Source organism: Lagopus leucura, unplaced genomic scaffold (assembly GCF_019238085.1).
Source record: "Lagopus leucura isolate 7727_CA_CO unplaced genomic scaffold, USGS_WTPT01 Super-Scaffold_73, whole genome shotgun sequence".
NCBI lineage: Eukaryota > Metazoa > Chordata > Aves > Galliformes > Phasianidae > Lagopus > Lagopus leucura.
This window is the reverse complement of record NW_024962252.1, coordinates 41,197,922-41,220,156: the sequence shown is the minus strand read 5'-3', so window position 1 is coordinate 41,220,156 and position 22,235 is coordinate 41,197,922. Positions and strand designations below refer to the sequence as shown.

The 22,235-nt window shown below is 38.5% G+C and overlaps 1 protein-coding gene across 1 annotated transcript in view; it reads left to right on the top strand.

Moving 5' to 3' along the window:
- The window catches only part of MCM9 (minichromosome maintenance 9 homologous recombination repair factor), a 46,169-nt gene extending 32,667 nt beyond the window's left edge, over positions 1 to 13,502 (top strand). Inside the window, exons 8-13 of the mRNA XM_042885114.1 lie at positions 461 to 635; positions 2,550 to 2,752; positions 3,694 to 3,897; positions 5,312 to 5,394; positions 9,558 to 9,703; positions 11,334 to 13,502. Of these exons, the coding sequence (XP_042741048.1) occupies positions 461 to 635; positions 2,550 to 2,752; positions 3,694 to 3,897; positions 5,312 to 5,394; positions 9,558 to 9,703; positions 11,334 to 12,855 (2,333 nt within the window). The 3' untranslated portion in view covers positions 12,856 to 13,502. The remainder of the gene's footprint in view (positions 1 to 460; positions 636 to 2,549; positions 2,753 to 3,693; positions 3,898 to 5,311; positions 5,395 to 9,557; positions 9,704 to 11,333) is intronic.
- The last annotated feature ends 8,733 nt before the right edge of the window (positions 13,503 to 22,235 follow it).

Below are 22,235 nucleotides of genomic sequence, written 5' to 3'. Positions count from 1 at the left end.
CTGGAAACTTATTTTGTTCATTTCATTTTGTTCATTTCATTTTGAATCTATTTATTTTTTCTAAGCTTTATTCTTCAGCTCTGGAATATTTGTCTATTTAAGCAGTTGGTGGGTAAGGAGAGCTGAATGCAACCATTCTGTAAATTTGTGGGCTTTGCAGTCACCCCAGTTTTCAATTTAATCTAGCAGATTTGATTTTTTCACCCTTGTTAATAAGGAATTACTAAGTTTGGAAAGCTTAGCAGAATCTGCTCTACAGATCAGGGCTAACCTGCATAACACTGGTGGGATTTTTTTACCAGCAAGTGTAAATGAAATGCATGGTAGTGATATGTGGTGGAGTTAGCCTGCTGTTTCTCCTTCTGTCTGTGGCACAAGCCAGCGTGCCATGTCCCATTCTTTCACTCTAGTTCGCTCCTGAATCTGAGAAAAAGACTGACTGGAATAATTGATTCTTCAGGTTTGACAGTGACTGCTGTGAAGGACTTTGGGGAGTGGAACTTGGAAGCTGGAGCTCTGGTGCTTGCAGATGGAGGCCTTTGTTGTATTGATGAGTTCAATAGCATCAAAGAACATGACAGAACCAGTATCCATGAAGCAATGGAGCAACAAACCATCAGTGTAGCAAAAGCAGGGTAAGTGGCATGTTAACATATGTGACAAAATAACGTTTCTCGTACACTTACAAATTGAAGAGATGCTTTTCATGCTAACAGATTACAGCTGTTTTCTTTATTGTACTACGTAGTTTTGTTCTCAGTGATATTGGTCAACAAGGTGAACTGACATTTCATAGACATACCTCGTTCACTTATCATAGAATCATATCATAGAATGGCCTGGGTTGGAAGGGACCTCAAGGATCATCAAGCTCCAACCTCCATGCCATAGGCAGGGCCACCAGTCTCCATACCTAATACTAGATCAGGCTGCCCAGGGCCCCAAACTTCCGGATTTTCAGTCTACTGCTGCGCTTAGACAAGGACTCTTTCCTAAAAACTGTGTTCTTGTCATTTTGTGGGAGCTATCATAATAATTGTATGTGAAATGAGGAACCTAGTGAAGTTAGTATTGGAACTCATAAAGCAGGATTTCATTTCTCCAATATCTAATAATACTGGATTTCCAGACTGCTCCAACTTTTATGTTGGGCAAGGCATGAATATAAATTCCTACTTACGTTCATGTCCACTCTTTTTAAACCAGTATCTATTCAAATCTGCTGCTTCTTACTCTGCCAGTTTGATCTCTGAGTTCAAACCTCTTTCTCTCAGCTATGAGCTGCTCATGTCTGGGCCCAGATCATCCCCTGGCTGATATTAGTGAAGTCTGCTACTCAGAAGGCACCATCCTTTCCACATCCATCCTTGTTCCCATCCACTCTGGTCTTGCTCCCATCACATCTTCTTGTCTCCTCTAGTTGATCACGTCCTTTCTTTTTCCGGGCATCTGCGCTGAATCTTTCTCCAGCCTCTTGTGCTCTTGCCATTTTTTCCACTTTACAACTGACCTCCTCTTCCCTTCCTGTCTGTTGCATTCTCTTTTGGGATTTTGCTCAACATTTCCTGTTGCCTGTATGACATCTAATGCATCACCTTTTCCTTACGTTATATACTGTTATACTGTGCTGTGTATTTAAAGTATGCATGAATTTGCTTGGTTTATGCATTCTTAAAAATGCATTCACTCATACTTTTTCACCCAAACCAATTTTGATGCAGCCCTTGCAAAAATACTAGGCAGAAAGTGGATAGATCATGTTCTCCTCATGTGGGGAAGTGTCAGCCTTTTTGCCAGCAGTGCAGATGGGGATAAATGGTTGGAAACAATGCAGTATTTCTGCGTGATGAGATAGTGATGTATTTTAGTTGGGTTCCTTGTTGCAGTTGTTTGAGTTTTGAAGACCTCAAACCACAACTTTACCTTTTACCTTTAAAATTCTAGCTTGGTGTCAAATTGAAGGTAGAATAACTGCTTCCTTAACTGAAACAGTTACATCGCCCCACATTTAATAACACAGACTAGGTGAGTATTGTTAAGAGAGAAAAATCTCAGTTACCCTGGAAATAGAGTTGATATGGCTGCCATCGCTGTTTGACTGGGTTAATATCCAAAATGTGATTACAGACAGGAATAAAACATATTCTCCATTTTATTTTGCTTTCTTAAAATGTGAATTAAGACAAAATTTACCTTTAATTGTGAAAAAAATATACCGTAGGAATGCACAAAGTAACATTTGTTTCTGAAAAGCTATGTTAACTTTAATCAGCTAAGGATCCAGCTGTATAGAAAAATGACTTGTGGGAATATTGCCTAGCTACTTTTGATGTGCTGAGTACAGTCTTTAGTTCCTATTCTCTCTGACTGAGAAAAGCTTTGTGTGTAATATTCATTACTACAACAATTATATGTATTGATTAGCTCTTAGCACTCTTTGAAGGTAAGATGTGGTCTTTATAACATAAAAACACGGTATTTGTTCTTAACACTTTGGAATTGTTCACCTTTCCCAGCTTAATTCAGCTGTTCATCTTACTTCTCTCTAGTTTGGTATGTAAGCTTAATACAAGGACAACCATACTGGCAGCAACAAACCCCAAAGGCCATTATGATCCTACTGAGTCTGTCTCTGTCAACATAGCTCTTGGCAGTCCCCTGCTGAGCAGATTTGACCTGGTCTTAGTGTTACTAGATACAAAGAACGAGGAGTGGGACCGCATCATTTCGTCTTTCATCTTGCAAAATAAAGGTAAGATCAGTCTTTTTAAATTATTTCCCCCCCCCCACCTTTCATTTTAGTATTTTATTTTTCAGTGTTTTGCATGAATCGGTGTTCATGTGTTTGCTGTGATAGTTGCCTGTGATGGTGGTTGTCTTTCTAGTAGGAATAAGATAGAGATCACTGATTAATTAGTAGAGGTGATCTGTGAACGCCATAGTTACCTTTACTCTGTGATCAGACCATCAGCCCAGCTCAGTAAGTGGGTGGTTTCCATCTTGGCCTTATTACTTGATGTGCAGATCCTACACATGATACTATTTTACATGCTGTGAGTGGGAAACTTAATTCAGACAGAACAAGTCTGAGCTGCGCGTGCTACAGGACTCATGGAGTGCTTAAGCAGTGTGCAAAAGCTGCATGCTGTGAAATTAGGAAGGGCAGTGTGATTTGATTTTAACCAGCCCCTCATCTGCTTTAGGAGCATGACTTTGATCCCCGTTAGAGATCAAGTGATTAGAGGAACTCCTTCAGGTAGCTTATTTCGTTTTCTTCCCTTCCCAAAATGTATCCCTGCAAAAAATGTTCAGAATAGGGCAGGTAGCCTTTGGTTTCTTTGGAGCAGGTAAAATAGCCAGAGGAAGTACAGCAGTCACGTGGCACTTTACATTTTACACAGCAGTGGAGTGCTTAATAACAACCGTACCATCTGGTGGGCAGTGAGCCTGACAGCACTGCTGTTGAAATTACTGCAGGCTCTGCTGTGGATTGTGTTAGGGGAGGGATTGGGTGGTATGCAACATTCCACACTGGAATTTAACAAAGTCCTCAAGGACTAATGTGCAGGCACTCCAAAAGGCCCCAGAAATACAGTAAAATGTCCTTTATATTCACCCACCTAATTAACAGTAATCCTTAGGAAAGGGCTTCCTATCTGTCGTATATTTACTGACGAGGCAGTCGTTACGCAGGCTGCCCTAGCAAATCAGAAAGGCTCTGGAGCATGGAGAAGATGAAAACCTACTTCTGCCTTATAAAAAGGATACAGCCAAAGTTGTCTGATGAGAGCAACCTGATCCTTGTACGCTATTATCAAATGCAGCGTCAGAGCGACTGCCGGAATGCTGCCCGAACCACCATTCGCTTGTTGGAGAGTTTGATACGCCTTGCAGAAGGTAAGGCTGGGACAATTTTATTTTTAGGCTGCCAATTAACCTTTATAAAATGAATAGATTGGAACTTTAATTATAGCCAGTGAGTGGAGTAGCAGCTTTTCTATAGAGATACAGGTAGATGAACCTTGTATTACTTTACGATCTAAAGAGATTTGGAGATTTTGAATGTAGGAAAAAGTGTTGTATTTGGATGATCAATATCAGTTTTAATTTCACTGTTCTCACAGACATAATAAAGACTAAAGCCACTGGAAGGAATTATATTAGAGAAAAAAGTCTCCAAAGATATATGTCGTTATGAAAAGCAAATCTCAGGAATCATTTTTCTTAGTTTGAGCCCTGGGTTGCCATTCTACTCTGCCTGATGAAAGGTGTCAATTATTGAGAACTGTCCTGAAATGAGTAGAACGTCAGCACGTTTTTGTTTCCTTCAGTATCAGTAATCAAGTCTGTATTTTGCAGTAGGGACTACAACATTTGCAACTGTAAATTCAAGTTATATTTCACGTACAAGAACAAAAACAAAGGAAGCATAGATCTCTATCTTAACATGATTTCATGTTCTAAAATGTCATATTGACTATGTTCAAGGTGAATTTAAAAGAATGTACTGTATTTTTGTATAAAGAATCGTAAATGGTCTTCATGCTTTTATACACCAGTGAGCTGTGTAGTACTTTCTGCATCAGATGTTTATACTTTGGTCTCAGTTTTCAGGGGATACTATTTAGTTGAAATAAAGTCTTAAGATTCTTTAAGTATAAATTCTTTAAGCTCCACATGTTACTTATGTATTTAAGGTTTCTTATATTCTTGTGTGCCTCATATTTGAGACTTCTAACAGGACTTTATTCTTTCAAAGTACTTTATAGATGGTATTAATTAAACTTTCTCACGCTGAATAGGAACCATGTTTCCACAGCCAATTAGGATAGCTTCATGTAGAAAATTATTTCCATTTGCATTATATCCACTTGCAAAAATCAGTTTTGTTTTGCTGTCTTATGAAAAGAAAGCAAGAAAAAATATAGCTATGTAGAGAAAAGCATGTTTCAGAGCAGTTAGAAGAAATTACGTCTTTTCTGACATATAATAAATTATATCCCATTCTTTGTTGCCATATCTAGCATTTTATGTCAACTACAGCATTTTGTGTAGTGTTATTCAAACTGTCCTGTTACTGTAATTCAGAAGCACATTACATTCTTTATTTGTAAAACTAAGTCTTCTGATTCCTATTGGAATTAACACCAAAATCAAAAGGACCGTATTGATGTTTAAGTTAGATCCATACACAAGTGTTTGAAGAGCTAAAGAAGTTTGAAGAAATATCATCTCCCTTGTAGTACAAAAATTGCTTTTAACTTCTAATGTACTTTCACTCATACTCTCAGTGCCCGTTTGTTTTTGCTAGCTCATGCACGCTTGATGTTTAGGGATACTGTGACTTTGGAAGATGCTGTAACTGTGGTATCAGTGATGGAGTCTTCTATGCAGGTAAGATTTCTTGCAGACATTGTAATTGCTGTAATACCACATTAATGGATTTATCATGTAGATATATGCCAACTCCTTTAATCTCTTTCGAGAAGATTTCATGTTATCATGGAAAATAGATCATCAGAGACCTTGACAATTAATGTTTGGTCCATCTTGATGACAGAAATCCTTAAACACAGGTTATAATGGAAACTCTGGATGAAGTGGATTTTGTTATGCTATAATAATTTGCATTTTAAAGACCGTTTGAGGGAAAAATTATTACATCGCTGTCTTTAATAGTCTCTGATGAATTTTTCTTGTTTGTCATTACCTTGCTGCTCATGAACTAGGCATGAGAGAACCAATCGTTTTGAGAAAGTTTCCGTTGGTTGCCAAGATCAACACTTTGCATTGCAATTAAAGTATTTTAAAACATGCTGTTGGTGGTACTGAAACTCACAGAACTTTTAGGAAAATAATTTTACTCTGAGAAACCTTAATAGTTCAGTACGTTGGTTGCCATACGTTGAAAAATGTGTTTTCTAGTTATCACATGGATTTGTGTAATATTTCTAAGTTAAAAGAAACAAAAAAGTGAAAACAGGCATTGAAAGAATGTGGAAGGCTACATTATAATTTACTGGAGCATCATTGGGATAATGAATGTAAAGAAAAGAGGCAGATTTGGAGCAGAAAAAAAGGGACATGAATCTGGTAGAGGCTTTTTTAAATGGAAATTTGGAAAATATTTTTACTTCTAAAATATATTTAAAATAGACAGTATTCCTTCAGATAGAAAATTTTAAAGAGAAATAAAGATTAATGCTTTGGAGTAGAAAATAAGTAACCATAAGTAGATTATCCTGTATTTTTCACATGGGGGTGTTTTGCACTTCTGAATTATTTGGTTTGGGTTCTGCCAGAGATACTCTACTGCACAGATCACTGGTCTGGTCCAAACTGGCATCCTCTATTTCTGTATAGATTGATATGAATAGGTCAAAATTAAAGCAATTTTTATAGCATCCATTAGCTCAAATATGTTAAAGACTTTTGCAGAAGTGGAAATGGACCTTATTTGAAATAAAGTGCGTTGAGGTAGATGTACAAAGTCACATGCGAGGGGTGGCCCTTCTGATCCCCCTTTCTCTTTCAATGAAGCTTGAGAGATTAATTGCAGTTTGTGCCACAGATAATCTACTGTGCACTTTTGCACATGGAATTTGTCTTTAAAAAATACTGCAAGGTCTGATCTTAGTAAGTCACAGAAGATTATTCCTCTCTGCTGTTGTTCATCTGGCACTCTGTTGAAGAGCTCAGCTTTTCAATGGCAGTACTGCATCCCAGTGAAAATAACCTGTAACACTGTATCCAACTGAAAGAGCAGAAGATACCACATAAGCGTTAACTGTAAATAAAACTAATTACTTATGTTGGAATTTGCTGGGACACTGATTTCGCATCAGTATGATTTTGAGATATAAGAAACCTGAAATACTCAGATTTTTTTTTTTCATGACAGATCAAAAAGTGGAGACTAATGAATGTATATTGCCATCTGTAAATCTGTATGTAGTCAACACCAATAAATGTAGGAAAAAAAGGTACTATTTTAACGACGGGTCACTTTGTCATGTTTCTTTGTCCCTTGAGGGCTGCGGTTTGCATAACAAGCATATGTCTAATCAGTGCTGGGGAGAAATGTCCCTGAATTGTGACTGTATGAGACTACCTGGGAGCAGTTTGTGTGCTCATCATATTTGTTCTATTCATTCACTTTTAGGAGGAAGTGTGTTTTTCTAAGAATTGGCAAACTTGAGATCTGCTACTTAAGGCCAAATTTTACTTTCCACTTGAAAATTATAAATAAATCACTGAAATTATTTTTAAAGGAAGTGATTACTTTGATTTCTTAAAATCTAAATAAAAGCAACATGCAGTGGTTTCTTTTCAGAAAGTGGTTCCTTATCCCTGAATAAAAAAAAAAATGTTTTTATGTGTAGATACATCCTACATTTCCTGCCTAATTGTAGAATGAGTTTGGAAATGCAGAAGCACCAATGTCATTCTTAAAAGACTGGCTGCCACCTTTCAGTTCAACTTTCAGCTTAGCAAATTTTATCTTATGTGTCATCTTTCCAACTTCTACAAAAAAATATATTCTTACCAGTGTAAAATCAAAGTTCACAGTTCTCAGGGGAGTATTTGGATATTTCATGTGAGCCTACTTGAGAAGGAGTACTATCCTATTTTCATCACTATCCCACTCTTTGAGGCTTTTTGTTTGTCTGTTTGTTTTAGCCTCTGTTCACCTTTGTTTTTCTCAGGGAGAGCAGGAGTAGTTGTACCCATTGGGCATCTGCTTTGAAATATATAACCATGTGTTCCTTTTTTTTTCCCAACTGGATTCTTACATCACAAGTTGACAGTATTCAAGCTAAAAGCAACTACTCCTTGTCAATATTTTGCTCAGTGTTTTATTACTTACTGTTCAAATGCTGTTCTACATATAGAATTCTATTTTTTTCATGTGCTTTTCTGTGGAATTCATTTCCAGTGTATTTCAGACATAGTAATTTATATTCATGCAGTCATTGTAAAGTGACAGGATGGTACTACTCCTGTTTTGTAATTTGGAGCTGATGTATGCAAGAAGAAATTATCCACTAAAGCATGTCCCATGAAAAATGGTTTGGGCTTAGTTTCATAGCAGTAGCACTCTGAGTGTTTGAGCACATTCACTACTGACAGCAGTTTCCTTCTGTGCACACACCACATCAAGCTTCCAATTAGGAGCTTATTGCCTTTCAAAACCTTTGCTTGGTTGTCTCACTCAGACTCATAAGAACTGGAAATTAGCACAGAGATTGAATCTCATTTTCATTAGTAGCTTTTAGCTGTCCTAACCAACAGACCAAGTTTTCATTTCTACAGCCCCTGCCTCATTGTACAATTTACAATTCCTGAAACAAATAAGGAAAAACTCACAATAAAATAGATTTATGAAACAAACAAGCGTCATACAAAAATCTTTTTCGTAACTTCTTTTATATAGAACAAATTTGTTATATACTTAAATGATCTGTGAAAAAAACAAACAATAACTTAAGTAGGATGCATTAATGTTTGCACAGCCAACCTTAGTTTTAATATTGCTTAATACTGGTTTTAGGGGGCTTGAATTAGCCATGTGAGTGATGTTGCTTCAGTATGAGGTTTTTTTTAAATGAACTTCTAAAATTACAAAATGGAAAAAAACCTAATTGCCACAAACAGCATCACATGAACCACATTTTCAATAGGGGCAGCCTATCGACTCGGAATCTCTATGTCTGGAGGCTGCCTTTATTGAAAACTTGAGGGCCACGAAATGCTGTATGGCAATTTCTGCTTTTAGAGACTGTCCTCTTTTGCTGCTGCTTTCCTGGTGCTTGATAAACATGTTGTTGATCAGTTGGATTGAGCTTTATAGATTAGTCAGGAATGGTAAATGCTGGCTAATCTGTGGCAAAACAGGTGTGTGGTTTTTGTGGTTTAGTTTGTTTTGTTTTCCCAAAGAGCTGTAGTAGAACATTTTGTGTGGAACAAATCACTTTGTGCAGATGTTCTGTGCCATATAAAAGCTACTTCATTTCTCACAAGATTAAAAGTGTGGAATTACTCCTAAATAGTTACATCTATTCAAAAATATTTTTGCAGTTTGATTTCTCTCATGTTGACAAGCCTTAATACCCAGGTTTTTCCACTTAAATAAATAGGAAAAAATAGTGAAAAAAATTAGCAGTCAGAACATCTTCCATTATGAAAGGTGCTTACATGAACAGAATTTTTACAAGTTATTTGGAAGCCTACTTTTAATTACTAATGTCTGTTTTTAATAATGATGTTCTCAAGCCGTAGATGGACGTTCTGTTTTTCTATAAAGAAATAAAATAGGCACTGAGGAGGAGTAAATGGCAATCTTGAGCATAAAATTATTCCATGCGTATGAGCAACCTTGCCTGTTGGAACAGATCTAAAAGGATTCTTTGTGTCACTAGAGTTCCTCAGTAAACATTTGCCACGTTAAGCTTTAAAATATCTGAGAGAGAATTCTGTATTGAATGGTCTCTGCTGCTTAAATCTGATGCTAAATAATAAAGGGAACTTGTTTTTCAAAATCTCTTCTGGTGCCACAGGGAGGTGCACTTCTTGGAGCCATCAATGCCTTACACACCTCATTCCCAGAAAACCCAATGGCACAGTACCGAATGCAGTGTGAACTCATATTGGAGCGACTGGAGCTGCAACATCTTTTGCACAAGGAGCTACAAAGACTTGACAGGTATTTGCAGTGACAAAATAATTCAACAGAGAAAAAGAATCGTTTGACAATAATTTCTAGGGAGAGTCTAAAAACACAATCTGACCTTGGGAAAGGGCTTGTTGTTTAGAGGACGTGAATAAGCGTTGTATTAAAGTAACACTGAGATCATCACAAGATCATTTCTCTCTCTGGGTTATGGAATGCAACAATAATTTTATTAGCTCAACCTATATTGGTTCCCATCATATATCTCAATTCTATACTCAGGTGAATTCCAACTGAATTTACTAGGGTACAAGATTCTGTATCTCAGCATGTGGTTGTGTAAAACATTTTGTTATTTGCTTGGTGGAAAACAGAAGATCTGCTTTGTATTTTTTTGCCGCCTTTTGTGTTGAGCTTATGATTCATGCTGTTCTTTTAATGAAAAATAGAATTCTGAATCAAAGTTCTGTTATTTTGTAGAATTTTTCCATTTTTATACACAAATTTTCAGTTTTTACTCTAGTTTTCAATTCACTGCAGTAACCTCTGGAAAGTCTATTTTCTGTTTCTAACAGAGAGCCTTTAACTCACTGGAACTGTGAGAACGCTGTGATTGGTGGGAAATAAATACAAAGTAAATACACAAATATTTGTGTAATGGGATGAGATCAGGCTTTAAAGAAACTTGTAGTTTCTTGCTGTTAAAAGAATACAAATGATTAATATTATTAAAGCTAAGGGAATAAGAACAGGTGGGAAAACACATTTTTTCATTCCGATGTTTTTCAGACTTATTTTGTAATTTATAGTAAGGACCTTAAGCACAGTGGCAATAAAAGGAGGTAAAAGTGAGGTATCTCCAATAGGCAGAAGAAATCTTGTTTTAAGAAACAAGTGTTCACAAAGGATTTTTGAAATACAGTGTGGGATGGAAGATGAGATGCAAAAGTAGGATCAGGTCTGCAGTTGACCTTTCTGGCAGGGCCTTCTGTTATCTTCTTCTCAGGCTCCCTGATGAAGGGGATTTCCCATTGCTTCTGGGTAGTTTGTTCCATTATTGCTCCATCCTAATACTCGTAAAGGTTTTCTCCATATCTCCCTGAAACCCTTGTACTGCAAATTAAGATGATTTCTTCTTCCACCCTCTTAAGTAACTTAGAGAACACTTAATGAACATTCTCTAAACCAGTCCATTCTGTATTAGAAGACTTGTCCAGTGTATTTCCCCTAAACCATATTTTGATAAAACAAGCATCTATCAGCACATCTTGGTGAATAAGGTCATTTCTGTAACTATTCATCAAAATCTTAAGTGCATTCTATCAGAATAGGTCTATTAGTAAATAATTGAAATAATGATTTCTAAAAATATATGTCAATATAGTATTTTCTCTCAAATACAGTGTTTTCTGTCATATAATAGAAGAACTCTAAATTCTGCATCTTAATGCAGAAGGTGTTGAGATATCAAAATGAGCTCAGACTGCAACACCAGCTTCTGGAGAGCTATACATGAAACTGAGTTACTCAGATACTTGAACATTATTTGTAGCTTTTCACCATTCATACATACTAATCATTGTTAGGACAATAAAGGAAGAAAACTGGAAAAATAACTGACTACTGCTTCTTTTCTTTTTTTTTTTTTTTTTTCATTCTACAGATTACAAAAAGGAAATTCTTGCCAGTTACAGCCCGAAGAGACAAGCTTCAGTGCTACTACAGGATGCTTGAGCAAAAATACATTTGAGTCAAAGCAAAAGTCTCAGTCAGAACCTTCAGATCAACAAAAGATTGACTCCTGTCCACAGCCTTCTTTGCCCAAAAGCAATTGTGAAGGAGATGAACACCCAGAAACCTTATGCAACCCAACACCTGGTAATAACATAGGTACAAAACGCTTGCTTAACCTTAACAAGAGAGGTGATGATGGCAGCCTGGGATGGTTTGACAGCCTGGAGGACAGAAACACTGATGCTGAAGAAACGTTTTGGAAGACATCTCCAGATAATGTGGCTTTAAAATCCACGTCTAAGCCCTCCTCTTCAGAGGAAAGAAATTCTTCAATGCCAAGGAGAGAAAATGAAATAAGAGGCTCACTAACAACTGTTACTCTGTGTGCTTCTTTGGAGCAAGACAAAGGTTCTGAGATAAGCAGCAAAAGGACTGTGGAACACAAATGTTTTTCTTCAGAAGCAAACATTCAAGACCCAACGTCAACAAGTGCCAGTACGCAGGAATCAGTTATTACACACTGGGTTTCTAAAAGCCTGCAGAGGCTGCGCGCAGAGAAATCACATGGATTCTTTACTAGCACACAGAACTCTGAAGCAAAGACCCTTCCCTCAGTATTACCTGTGTCTGGCCTGCTGGATCTTTCAAGTGATACAGACTTAGTAGTAGGAGATGAAAATAATAGTGCATCTGCAGCAGCAAAACATGCAGTAATTTCCATGAGAAAACGAAGTAAAGGTCAAGCAGGGAAGGAAGCAAAGACAGTGCGTTCTCATGAGCCAGAAATTACTGGCAGTGAAAGTCCTCCAGCAGTTAAACTAGCTAAATTTTCTTTCAGACGGAGGACAAATCATGATCATTCTTCTGAGAAGAAAAATGCAGAATTTTCCCTTTTTCCAAGTGAAAATACTGTTAAACCAGGAGAGCAGCTCCAGGGAGAGCAGCTGCAAAAAAATTGCTGCCCACCTGAGAAACACAAGATGACACTGACTCGCTTAGGAAAAAAGAGTTTGGAAAAGCAATCAACTGGTAATAAAGGGAATGAAGAGCAGCTGAGTCAGGCCTTAGGGAAAGAGATGGGAGGAAATGCACTGCTGCGTTCTGATGTCACGCTTGATGTGTCACCTCCACCCACTGAAAAAAGAAGAGATGGAGAGGAGAAGCTTGGTGGTCCAAGCGCAGCGAGAGTGTGCTCCAGCACATTAGAAAACCTCTCTAGGTTCTGCTTTGTGTCACGTCCTGACTCAAAATCAGAAACTCCACCAACTGTCAAGACTGACACTAACAACAAGGAAAGCCACAGCCCATCGCTGAAGGTGCCTCTGAGCAATCCTAATAAAAGGAAGAGTTTTGCATTGGGAAACGCAAGTAAAGACAGTGCGGTCACCCGAAAATCTCTCTTCTCAATAGCAGAGCTGGATGATGCTGCATTAGACTTTGACTGGGATTAAGAGTGCATTTTATGAATGGGATTAAGAGGTTAGGAAAAACCCAAGTTTGTAACATGTGTATTCTCCAAATTACTTAACACATAGCTTTTCTGAATCTACATCCTTCTGTTAGTTGTATCAACAGTATCCATAGGTTACTAAAGCATTTAAAAATAGTCTTGAATGCCTGTTGATACCAATGAACATACTTTAAGGGCTGCATACTTTACATCAGCTGAAGATTGTGTGTACTACAGGCCTTATGTGGCTTTTCATTTTCTGAACTCTTCCCGAGAATGCTAATGTGGATTGACTGTTCTGAATGATCTGATTTAACCCAAAGGCTCAAATGTTTCATATATCCAGAGTACAGTGGCATTAGCAGAAAAGCAGGTTTAATTGTCCTTTTTTTCACGTAGCAGTTGGAACTATGTGTGATACAGATTGTCCTTTTGAGTGACCGCGCTACTTTGGAAAAATGATGATGCTGAAAGCTATGTCATTATGTTTTGTTTCCCTATATATGTTTGTTTTCAGCATAGCTAGCTATATTGTGATTTATCATCATGCTGTGCTGAATATCCCCATATCATCAATATCATAACAACTTTGCTACATATCTGGCTACTGTGTTCCTTATCACACTGCTGATGTTGAAGATATGTATCTAGGGCTTTTTATTTCCAATTTTTTTTTTAAATTATTATTGTATTTCAGTTTTAAATACATTGATTCAGATGTTTGTATTCTGGGTCATTTTATCAAAACCCAGTTCTGTAATAAACAGGTAGTTCTTCATGGCAGAGAGAACAAATTTCAGGTAACTGGAACTTCTCCGCAATCAGAGCAACTTTAATGCAGGTTTTAAGCCCTGGCATATAAACTGCACTTCAGACCTAGCTTCATGGTGAATAGTTAACCTAGCACAACTTAATTGTGCCTCAGAAAATGTTTAATTGACTATTTAAATTATAATTATTGTTTCACTACTAGTTTACATCAGTTTACATCTGATACGGTTTATCTTCTGTGGCATGCTGCAATCCTATGTAATTCATTTGTCTGATTGGAAATTAATCTACTAGTGTATTACGTGTTTACAGAGAGAGGCAAGCCTTGAATTTCCTTCCGTGACTTGTCAGGTATGTTTCTTCTGTGTTTGAATTCTCCACAGAATATTCTTGTTATTACCTACAAGGTAAACAGAGAATGAAATGGTTGCTTATGGCACAGTAAATCCTTTGAGAGTCTTGCTAGTAGCACAAAGAAGGTCTTGTTTTTCTTGATTTGTTTAAAATTAGCAGTAGCTCCCTTGAAACTGGGTAAATTAAAATAGTGTAAAATTTCAGGAAATGAGAGGGAGTGGTAAGACCCAAGTATTTCAGTGTGATGCAGTGAAATCATGAAAACAGTAATTGCAGTGGGTGACTTACTGCTAGGAATTTGAGAAATGACAGAGACGTTGTAGTCCATACTGACTGTATAGTAGTACTCTGCTGGAAACGAAAGCAATGGACTTCATCTACCTCTCTCCTAGAGCACAGAGCCACCAGTGCTGCTCCTTCCCGAAGAGACAGGATGAGGGTGCTCTGTGATTATGGTTGTATTGCCCTTGAAAACAAAATGTTTCCTACAGGATGCTGTGACTACACTGAAACTTGATCAAGAATCCAGGGTCAGAAATCTTGAATCAGAAATCAGAATTCTAATTCTAATGCTGTTAACAATAATGACGCTTTCCTCTTCTAGAATAATTTGATATATAAAATTCTGTTAACTGTTGCTCCAAAGAACTGTGGGAGTTCTGTGGGAGGCTGGTTGACTTCCATCTCTGTGTGCACTGGAAATCAGATCCCTGTTGAAATCAGTAGAATCAGAATGGCACAAAATTGCACTTATGGTCAGGGTTGGCGTCTTCTCCATGTTCTCCACGCTCGTGTTGTGTTTGGGAAGGTTCTTATCTTTATATCCTGCTAATATCAAATCTGTTGCGCTGTAAAATCTGCCTGAGGGCCAGGATAACTACATAGTGAATTAGGGTAACTGTATTTTTGGAAAAAGTGAGATGCTTTGTAATGCAGACAGCTACCTTCCTTACTAATGAAACTTGTATTCTAGAAGTAGGGAAAGCAAGAAGGTAATACTAGTTCACTTCCATACTTGCTGAGGCTGTGTGAGAACCTAAGACCATTTTTGCCTTTCAGCACCTCTCTTCGGGCGATTAAAAGTCGACGCCTTTGAGCATATCAAAACAAATCTGATAATGTCTGAGAGAATCCACTGGAACAGGCTGCCCAGGGAGGTGGTGGAGTCTCCTTCTCTGGAGATGTTCAAGACCTGCCTGGATGCCTACCTGTGCGACCTGCTGTAGGGAACCTGCCTTGGCAGGGGGTTGGACTCGATGATCTCTGGAGGTCCCTTCCAACCCCAACAATTCTGTGATTCTGTGATTCTGTGAATTCTAGATCACTTAAGACATTTTAATTGTTGACAAAGTTAGGCAGCCCTGAAAAGAGCATGACTGAGCCACTGTCTGCCATTTAGGTGTGTTTTAGGTATCTAAATCAAAAAATCCTGGAAGATGTAGGCATACTGAATCCTATCATTCTTTACAGTATTTTAATGGTTAGTCATTTCTGAGGGACAATATTAAATCAGTAAAGAGAGAATTGTCTCTTGAAGTAATTAGTGCATTACTTTATAAAATGGAACTGTTTGTTTATTGAGCCGAGTTTTTGAGATCTGGGAAATTTGCTTCTCCATTAGTGTGACGTGAGAAATTGGAAAAGCAAACCAAAATGAATCAAGAACGAGTTGTGCAAACTCCAGTGGCTCTGAGGTCGCTGCTTTTTAATACCACTTTGACACCTGTGCTTTCCAGTTAGAAGCAAAGAGGAGGTGCAGGGACGTTATAGTCAGCTTTCAGAAAGGTCCGCCTTGTCTCCCTTAGCAGTTATTTCCAGACCTCTGCTGTGGTCTTTACCTGACTTTTCCATGCCTTTATTTTTTAAAATCTTTTTAATGATGCTTTTAAATTCGCCTTCACTCTATTTTCAGGTATTGATCACTTCACTTGCAGAGGAGTCTCAGCATGCTATACATACAGCATTCTACTGTTTGTCACCCAGCTATTGTAGGCATCACTGAAAAGGTGTTGTCTGAGGCAAACAGTGCAGTCCACAGATGTTTATGTGAAGGCAGAACAAGAGAAAGCATCTGTTTTTCAATCCACTTTTCTTACAATGATTTTGACTTCTCTAACTTAAACTGTTGCACTATTAAATTACATTTAGTGATCAATTTAAATCCTTCAGTATTACCTGAAATGCAGGCAGCAGGGTATGTGGTATTTAACATTCAGGATTTTACAGCACTTACAAGTAGAAAGCTGTGGTTCATGACCAGCCTGGCTTTGCTGGAGATGGTTGGTAATTTAATGTTGTACCAAACACAGACTCTGATTGCTGCTGCTGCATTCCCCCTCCCCTGGACACTGGCCACTCGTGGCTTCCTCCTCACCTCACCCCCTTCCTTCCAGGCCCTCACTGCTGCCTTTTTCTGCAGTTCAGGACTGCTGTCACTGCCTGGTCCAGCAACGTCAGTGGAGTCCTTGATACTCCCATGGGAATTATTACCCTTGTTATTTAAAGCAATTCTGAGGCTGATATTCAGTTCTTAAGCTCACAAAACAACTTGTAATAGGAATCACTTGCCATGTAAACATCTTTAAAAATAGCCTTGAATTCCTTCCCAACATCATGAAAATATTAGATATGACACAAAAAAATGTGGCAGAAGACAAACAAAAAAAGATTGTATGTGCCATGGGTATCAGCTACTCTGCTAACACATTCTTACACTGCCAACTAGTTTTATTCCTGTTTATGTGCTGCTTTTAGTTCTAAATAACTAATAAGCAGGAAAAAAAATACCCTACATGGCTGAGTTTGCTCATTGCTCGTGTTAATCTCAGGACAGTTACTTCAGTGTCATAGTTGTTATCAGGTATGTGCATTGCTGTGTTACTTACCATAATGTGATGTGCACTAGAATTATACAGTGAACTAAAGCCAAAGGCAAAGCAAAGTCAACCTAAGCAGAACTGAAACTTCTAATTAATGGGTTCAACTGGAACGGATCTCCCAAGTGAAGACATATAACACCACAGAGGGATTGTATTCATTGATGGGAAGATGAGGTAAACAGGGTATTAAGTGTTCAGTATTTCACGTGAATGAGGCAATAGCTTCATTAATAATGAATGCTAATTATGTCATCTCCCTCTGATATCTGATATTCCCTGGCTTATCAGTGCTTTCCTTCCTACTAGGCAGAAGAATGTTACTAGTTCCAAGGACTAACATTGTCCTTTGCTGAGTGAAGAGCATGGCTATTTTAGAAAAGACTGCAAATATATCAAGCAGGTTTGATTCTTCTGAAAAAGTGTATATTTACCACTGCAAACAATTATTCACAGAATAAATACAATAATATGTGCATAACATACATGTATTGTGTAATCATGTAAATATTGTACGAAAAAAATCTATTTCCACAGTGCAGGTCAGGAAAAGATAAATTTTGGGGTAGTCAAATTTCAACCAGCAGCATTTCTTAATTCCAACTCAGTAGTCATGAGAGCTGCAACAGGATTATGTGAAAAGGGAAGCCGTGTTTGAGCAAGTCCCCAACAGGAAAGCTCCTACAGCAAATCTGAGCAACTGTGACTGCACAGGAGTTTGTCACGTTCTGCCTATCAGCAACCAGGACCCAGATCAGCCTGCTGCTGTCAGCATAATAACTCCACACTTAACAGCAGTTGAAAGCAGGTTGTCAGGAGTGGTGGAAGCTGCAAATTCCCAGATACGATTGTCTTCCACGTTCAGTGGCATTCATGTGTTGCTCATTTTCACTGCCAGACATTAGGTAAGTGTACCACTAATTTCCAGAAGTGCCATTTGCCTTTTCCCGTCTCCATTCACTATCTTCAGTCTCAAGGCACCAACTTCCACCAACTGTTGCTCATCTGTCAAAACGAAACCACGCAGGATGGAAGCAGCATCTTCATCGTGAGAGAGATGAGTCAGCTCTCGAAGCAGCTGCACATGTGGTTCTGATTCTAGCCTGGCTCATGCTCTGAAGGTAAGGATCTAGACCAGGGGAGCAAGCAGCTTCGCATCCATTGTATACTAAAAGGATGGCAGCTTTATTCTATTCACCTCCAGTGGAGGTGTAAGAATGCCTGGTTTTGTGTGTGGACATGTGAATGGCGTCCATGTACTGGAGTGATATTTTAAGAGAGACTTTCAGAGTACAAATTGACCTCAGCTGTTAGGACGTTAGGACGCCCCACTAAGAGCTCCAAAATTCAGTGGGGAGAGTGTTCAGTGGTGGGAGGAATTAGGGTAGTAGGCATTTACACATTGATGTAAGAACTGAGTGATGCGCTTCAGCAGAGCTGGTGGATCTGGATCAGCATTGCACTGCTCAAAACGGTTGTGCACGGGTCCTCTGTTGGTCACAGTGGTACAGTGTTATTGCCACTCCTTTATCAAATCCCAAGTGCTGTACTGATGTAAGCAGTCTTTGCTTTCATTCTGAGCAATACCTACAGATAACGATGCCAACGGAAAAACTCAGAAATGTGAAACAAGAAGGCTAAAAGATGAAGATAAATAAAATGTTTTTTAAAAGCTGCACCAGAGGAAACGCTGAGAGCCATCTAGTCTACTATTTTAGCCAGGGCAGGAGGAATGACACATAAGCTTTGACAAATTAATGTTTATAAGAGAAAAAATAAGTTGTGGTATCTGGTTTACGATTTCTGAATATTTATAGTTAACTGTTCCACTCTATAGCTAGCCAGTAATGTGACTAACAAGTCTTTTCCTTGTTTAAATGAATAGTGAAGACATGACCCCAAATCATTTTAAATAAACTACAAAACATTAGGAAGACTGAAAAGTTTCAAATCACCCCGGGGTCATTGCAGTGTCTGCAAGACTTGTAAAGATCATTTCCAGTGAATGCAGCATGATGACCTTCACTGGGTTCAGTTTGGCAGCATGTGGCTCCCAGTCCCTTATCCAGTTTTCAGTACTCTGAACTAAGTACCTTCCGGGCTCCTGCAAGAAACTTTTTATTCCATCAAACTGGAATGAGAAATGCACCATTCTCTCAGTGAGCACAGAAAATACTAGAGATTTGGGGGTTTTCTGTTTTTTGTTTGTTTGTTTGCTTGCTTGCTTGTCTTTGTCTTGTTTTGTTTTACTATTTCAGTGGTTTTAAAAAAGGTGAATTGCATTGTTTGCATCTGAAAAGTTCTCTCTCTAATCACCCCTGAGAGGTGCTATGAGCTTTTATGCTTTTGCTTGGAGTGATATTGTTCTATTAAATACTAGCTTTATTTAATCAGCCATTCCTGAAATTTCACGGTGGGTCTCCCATCAGCCTTTTATTAGCCTCACTGAGGGGTGTACACCACTCAGTTGGAGTTTTTCATAAGCAATTTATCATGTCCAGAATTCACGTTGATAAGATTTTTTGCGGCTTAACTTGAAGAAGGTGTGATAGCTACGCAGAATGAGGTAGAAAAGTTCCAGCATCTGTTTTCAGAAGCCCCTAATCTATTCAGAAGACATTTGAGCAGTATGAAACTTTACATTTTAAAGTCAAAGCTATTTATAAATTAATTATAAAACAGTTGGAGTAGAAAACTTTAACTTTTGCAGGGGAGAATGAGCTCTCTTTGACGGTTGGTAGATGAAACAGAACTTGAACAATACCTTGGACATGCAGTTTTCCTGTGCGTGTCTGTATTCTCTCATTTGTTCAGCTGCTTTTTAGCTTTCACGCCTGAAATCCCTGTGCCTCCATGGTCTGGTGTGCTGAACCTGCCTGCAGCTTTGGGCAGCAAACTCACTTCCATAATATAATTTACATACAGGGGAGTAGAAGGAAAATGCTTTGAGTAAAAATGAGGGAAGTTCTAGGCCATGCAACATGCAGAATGTATGAAGAGTGAGTATAAAGACCTATTCCTAGTTTCTTAGTGTTATGTGCTTGAGGTATTTTGCAGTGTTCTCACAGTGCCTACTTCATGTGTGTTTTGTTTATACTGAGTACAGCAGACCAACGCATGTTAGAGTAGTGATATGAGCGGATATCAGTGATCGATGGATGGATGCATGGGGCAATAAGGGGATGTGTTTCTAGTGAACATTCCTCTGCAGACACCATGCAAGCCCAGTAAACTAGACTTAGCAGAAGCCTTTTCTTCCCTGTTTAAGAGAATGTCAGTTTTTTTTCCAGTGTAATATCAATTATCCCAGCTAGATGCCTTTATAAGCAATGCATTGGTATTTCTCATTTTTAATACGATACATGAAACAATTGTTTAAGTGCTAATCAGCAGGTGGGGAGAAGGGAAACCACTTTGGAGTGAAAGTTGATGCAGAACCAGCAGAGGGAGCTCCGAAGTATCAGTTCTTTCCCTGCAGAGTGCGATGTGTTTGGGAGGCGGCTATTGCTCGGTACTCGGTCGCTGAACCCCGCGGCTGCCTACACTGCTTCTCCCCTGGCCCCAGGAATCACAACAGAAAAACGATGTCGCATTTCTTTGGGGAGAAGTAGTTTTCTGACATGCTCGTCATATAATTTAAAAGGTCTTTGTAATACTACTGCTTATTGAAGAATTAATCCTGGTATAATAGTAAGATCTTCTACTTAGAATATGCTAAGATTTTCATATTATATTGTACATCTGCACTGTGGCCCTTACTGCCTACATCCATTGCACTTAACAAAGAAAAGACAATGAAGAGCCAAAATGCAACATTAAATAGCCTGTTTCAAACCAAGGCACACGATACCTCAATAAGGTGCCTTGGCTAGTGTCAACATATGCTTTATTAATTTTAGAATTAGTTCTAATATGATTAGGCTGCACCTCAATTACTGTATTCAGCTTTGGGCCCTTCATTACCAGGGGGATGTTGAGTTGCTCAAGCACGTGCAGAGAAGAGCAATGCAGCTGGTGAAAGGACTCGAAAATAAGTGTTTTGAGGAGCGACTGAGGCAATGGGAGTCATTTAATCCAGGCAAGAGTCTGACAGGTTACTTTATTGTGCTCTAAAACTGCCTGAGAGGTTGCAGCAAGAAGGATGTCAGTCTCTTTTCCCAGGTGACAAATAGTAGGTCACAAGAAACAGCCTCAAGATGTGGACATGGCACTAAGGGACATGGCTTAGTGATTGGATGCTGTAGGTCAGGTTGATGGTTGGACTTGGTGATCTGAAAGTTATTTTCTAACCTAGATGATTCTATGAGCCTCTGATTCTATGATGGGTGCTGGATTATGTGAAGGGACACAAAACTTGGAGGCAATAACAGAGTGCTTTCCTCATGAGCAGGTCAGCACTGAAAAAATCGAATAGGTCTCAGAGTCCTCCCTGGCATAGACTCAGACTCAGACCCTTTTCGCATTGCACTGTCCTCAGCACAGGGGAAGAATTTATCCTAGCAAGCAGAAATGTTCCTGGAAATCATTGTCAAAATCCCAGATTAAAAACCACAACATGGTCATGGAATGAGCCTGTTGGTGTCCTTCCAGATCACTTCGGTGAAAGGAATCATAGACTGTTTCTGCCTTTAATTCTTTCCTTTAGCAAAAGGAGGTGCAGGGAAATTAGCACAGTGTATAATAGGGGCAGCTGCACAAAAGCTTTGGGACCTCTCAGCCTTTCTTCAGTAGCATGCATATTCTTTAGTGTAAGCATTAAACTGGTTGACATTGCCTTAATTGGTAGAAAACCAGGTTTGAGCTGAATGCTCCTGTAAACTTTTGCTTCTTCAGTGTTACTGAGAGACTCTCTGTGTGGAAGATAATTTATTCTTATTTTCTCTTAGTGATGGCAATGCACAAATGTTTTAAAACTATAAGCAAACAGCTTTGGCCAATCCCATAAGACCAGTGATAAGCTGTAGCTACTAAAAAGACCGTATGGAGCTTTCAGTCTCTTCAGTTTCCCTGATCTTTAGAGTGGCATTGCCAACTCCCCTGCATCATATGCATTTACCTGCAACTTATGACAAAGGTAACACCCTTACAAAAGTGGCCACATTTGCATTTCTTTGCTTCTGCTTTATGATGAACTGCCCACGGTTCCTCAGCTTTGTTCTTGTCAGACACTAATTTTAAAAGATGAATTCAAGAGAACATCTTATTTAGTCTATTAAGAAGGTTTAGGGCTTTAATGTAAATGCAATAGAGCTCCTTTAAAAAAAAAAATCCAAATACAATATTTATTCTTACTTCTAATATACTACATTTATATCTACTTCTAATATACTACATTTGTATCAGTTAATCTTAAGTTAAGTAAAAACATTTGCTCCGTGAA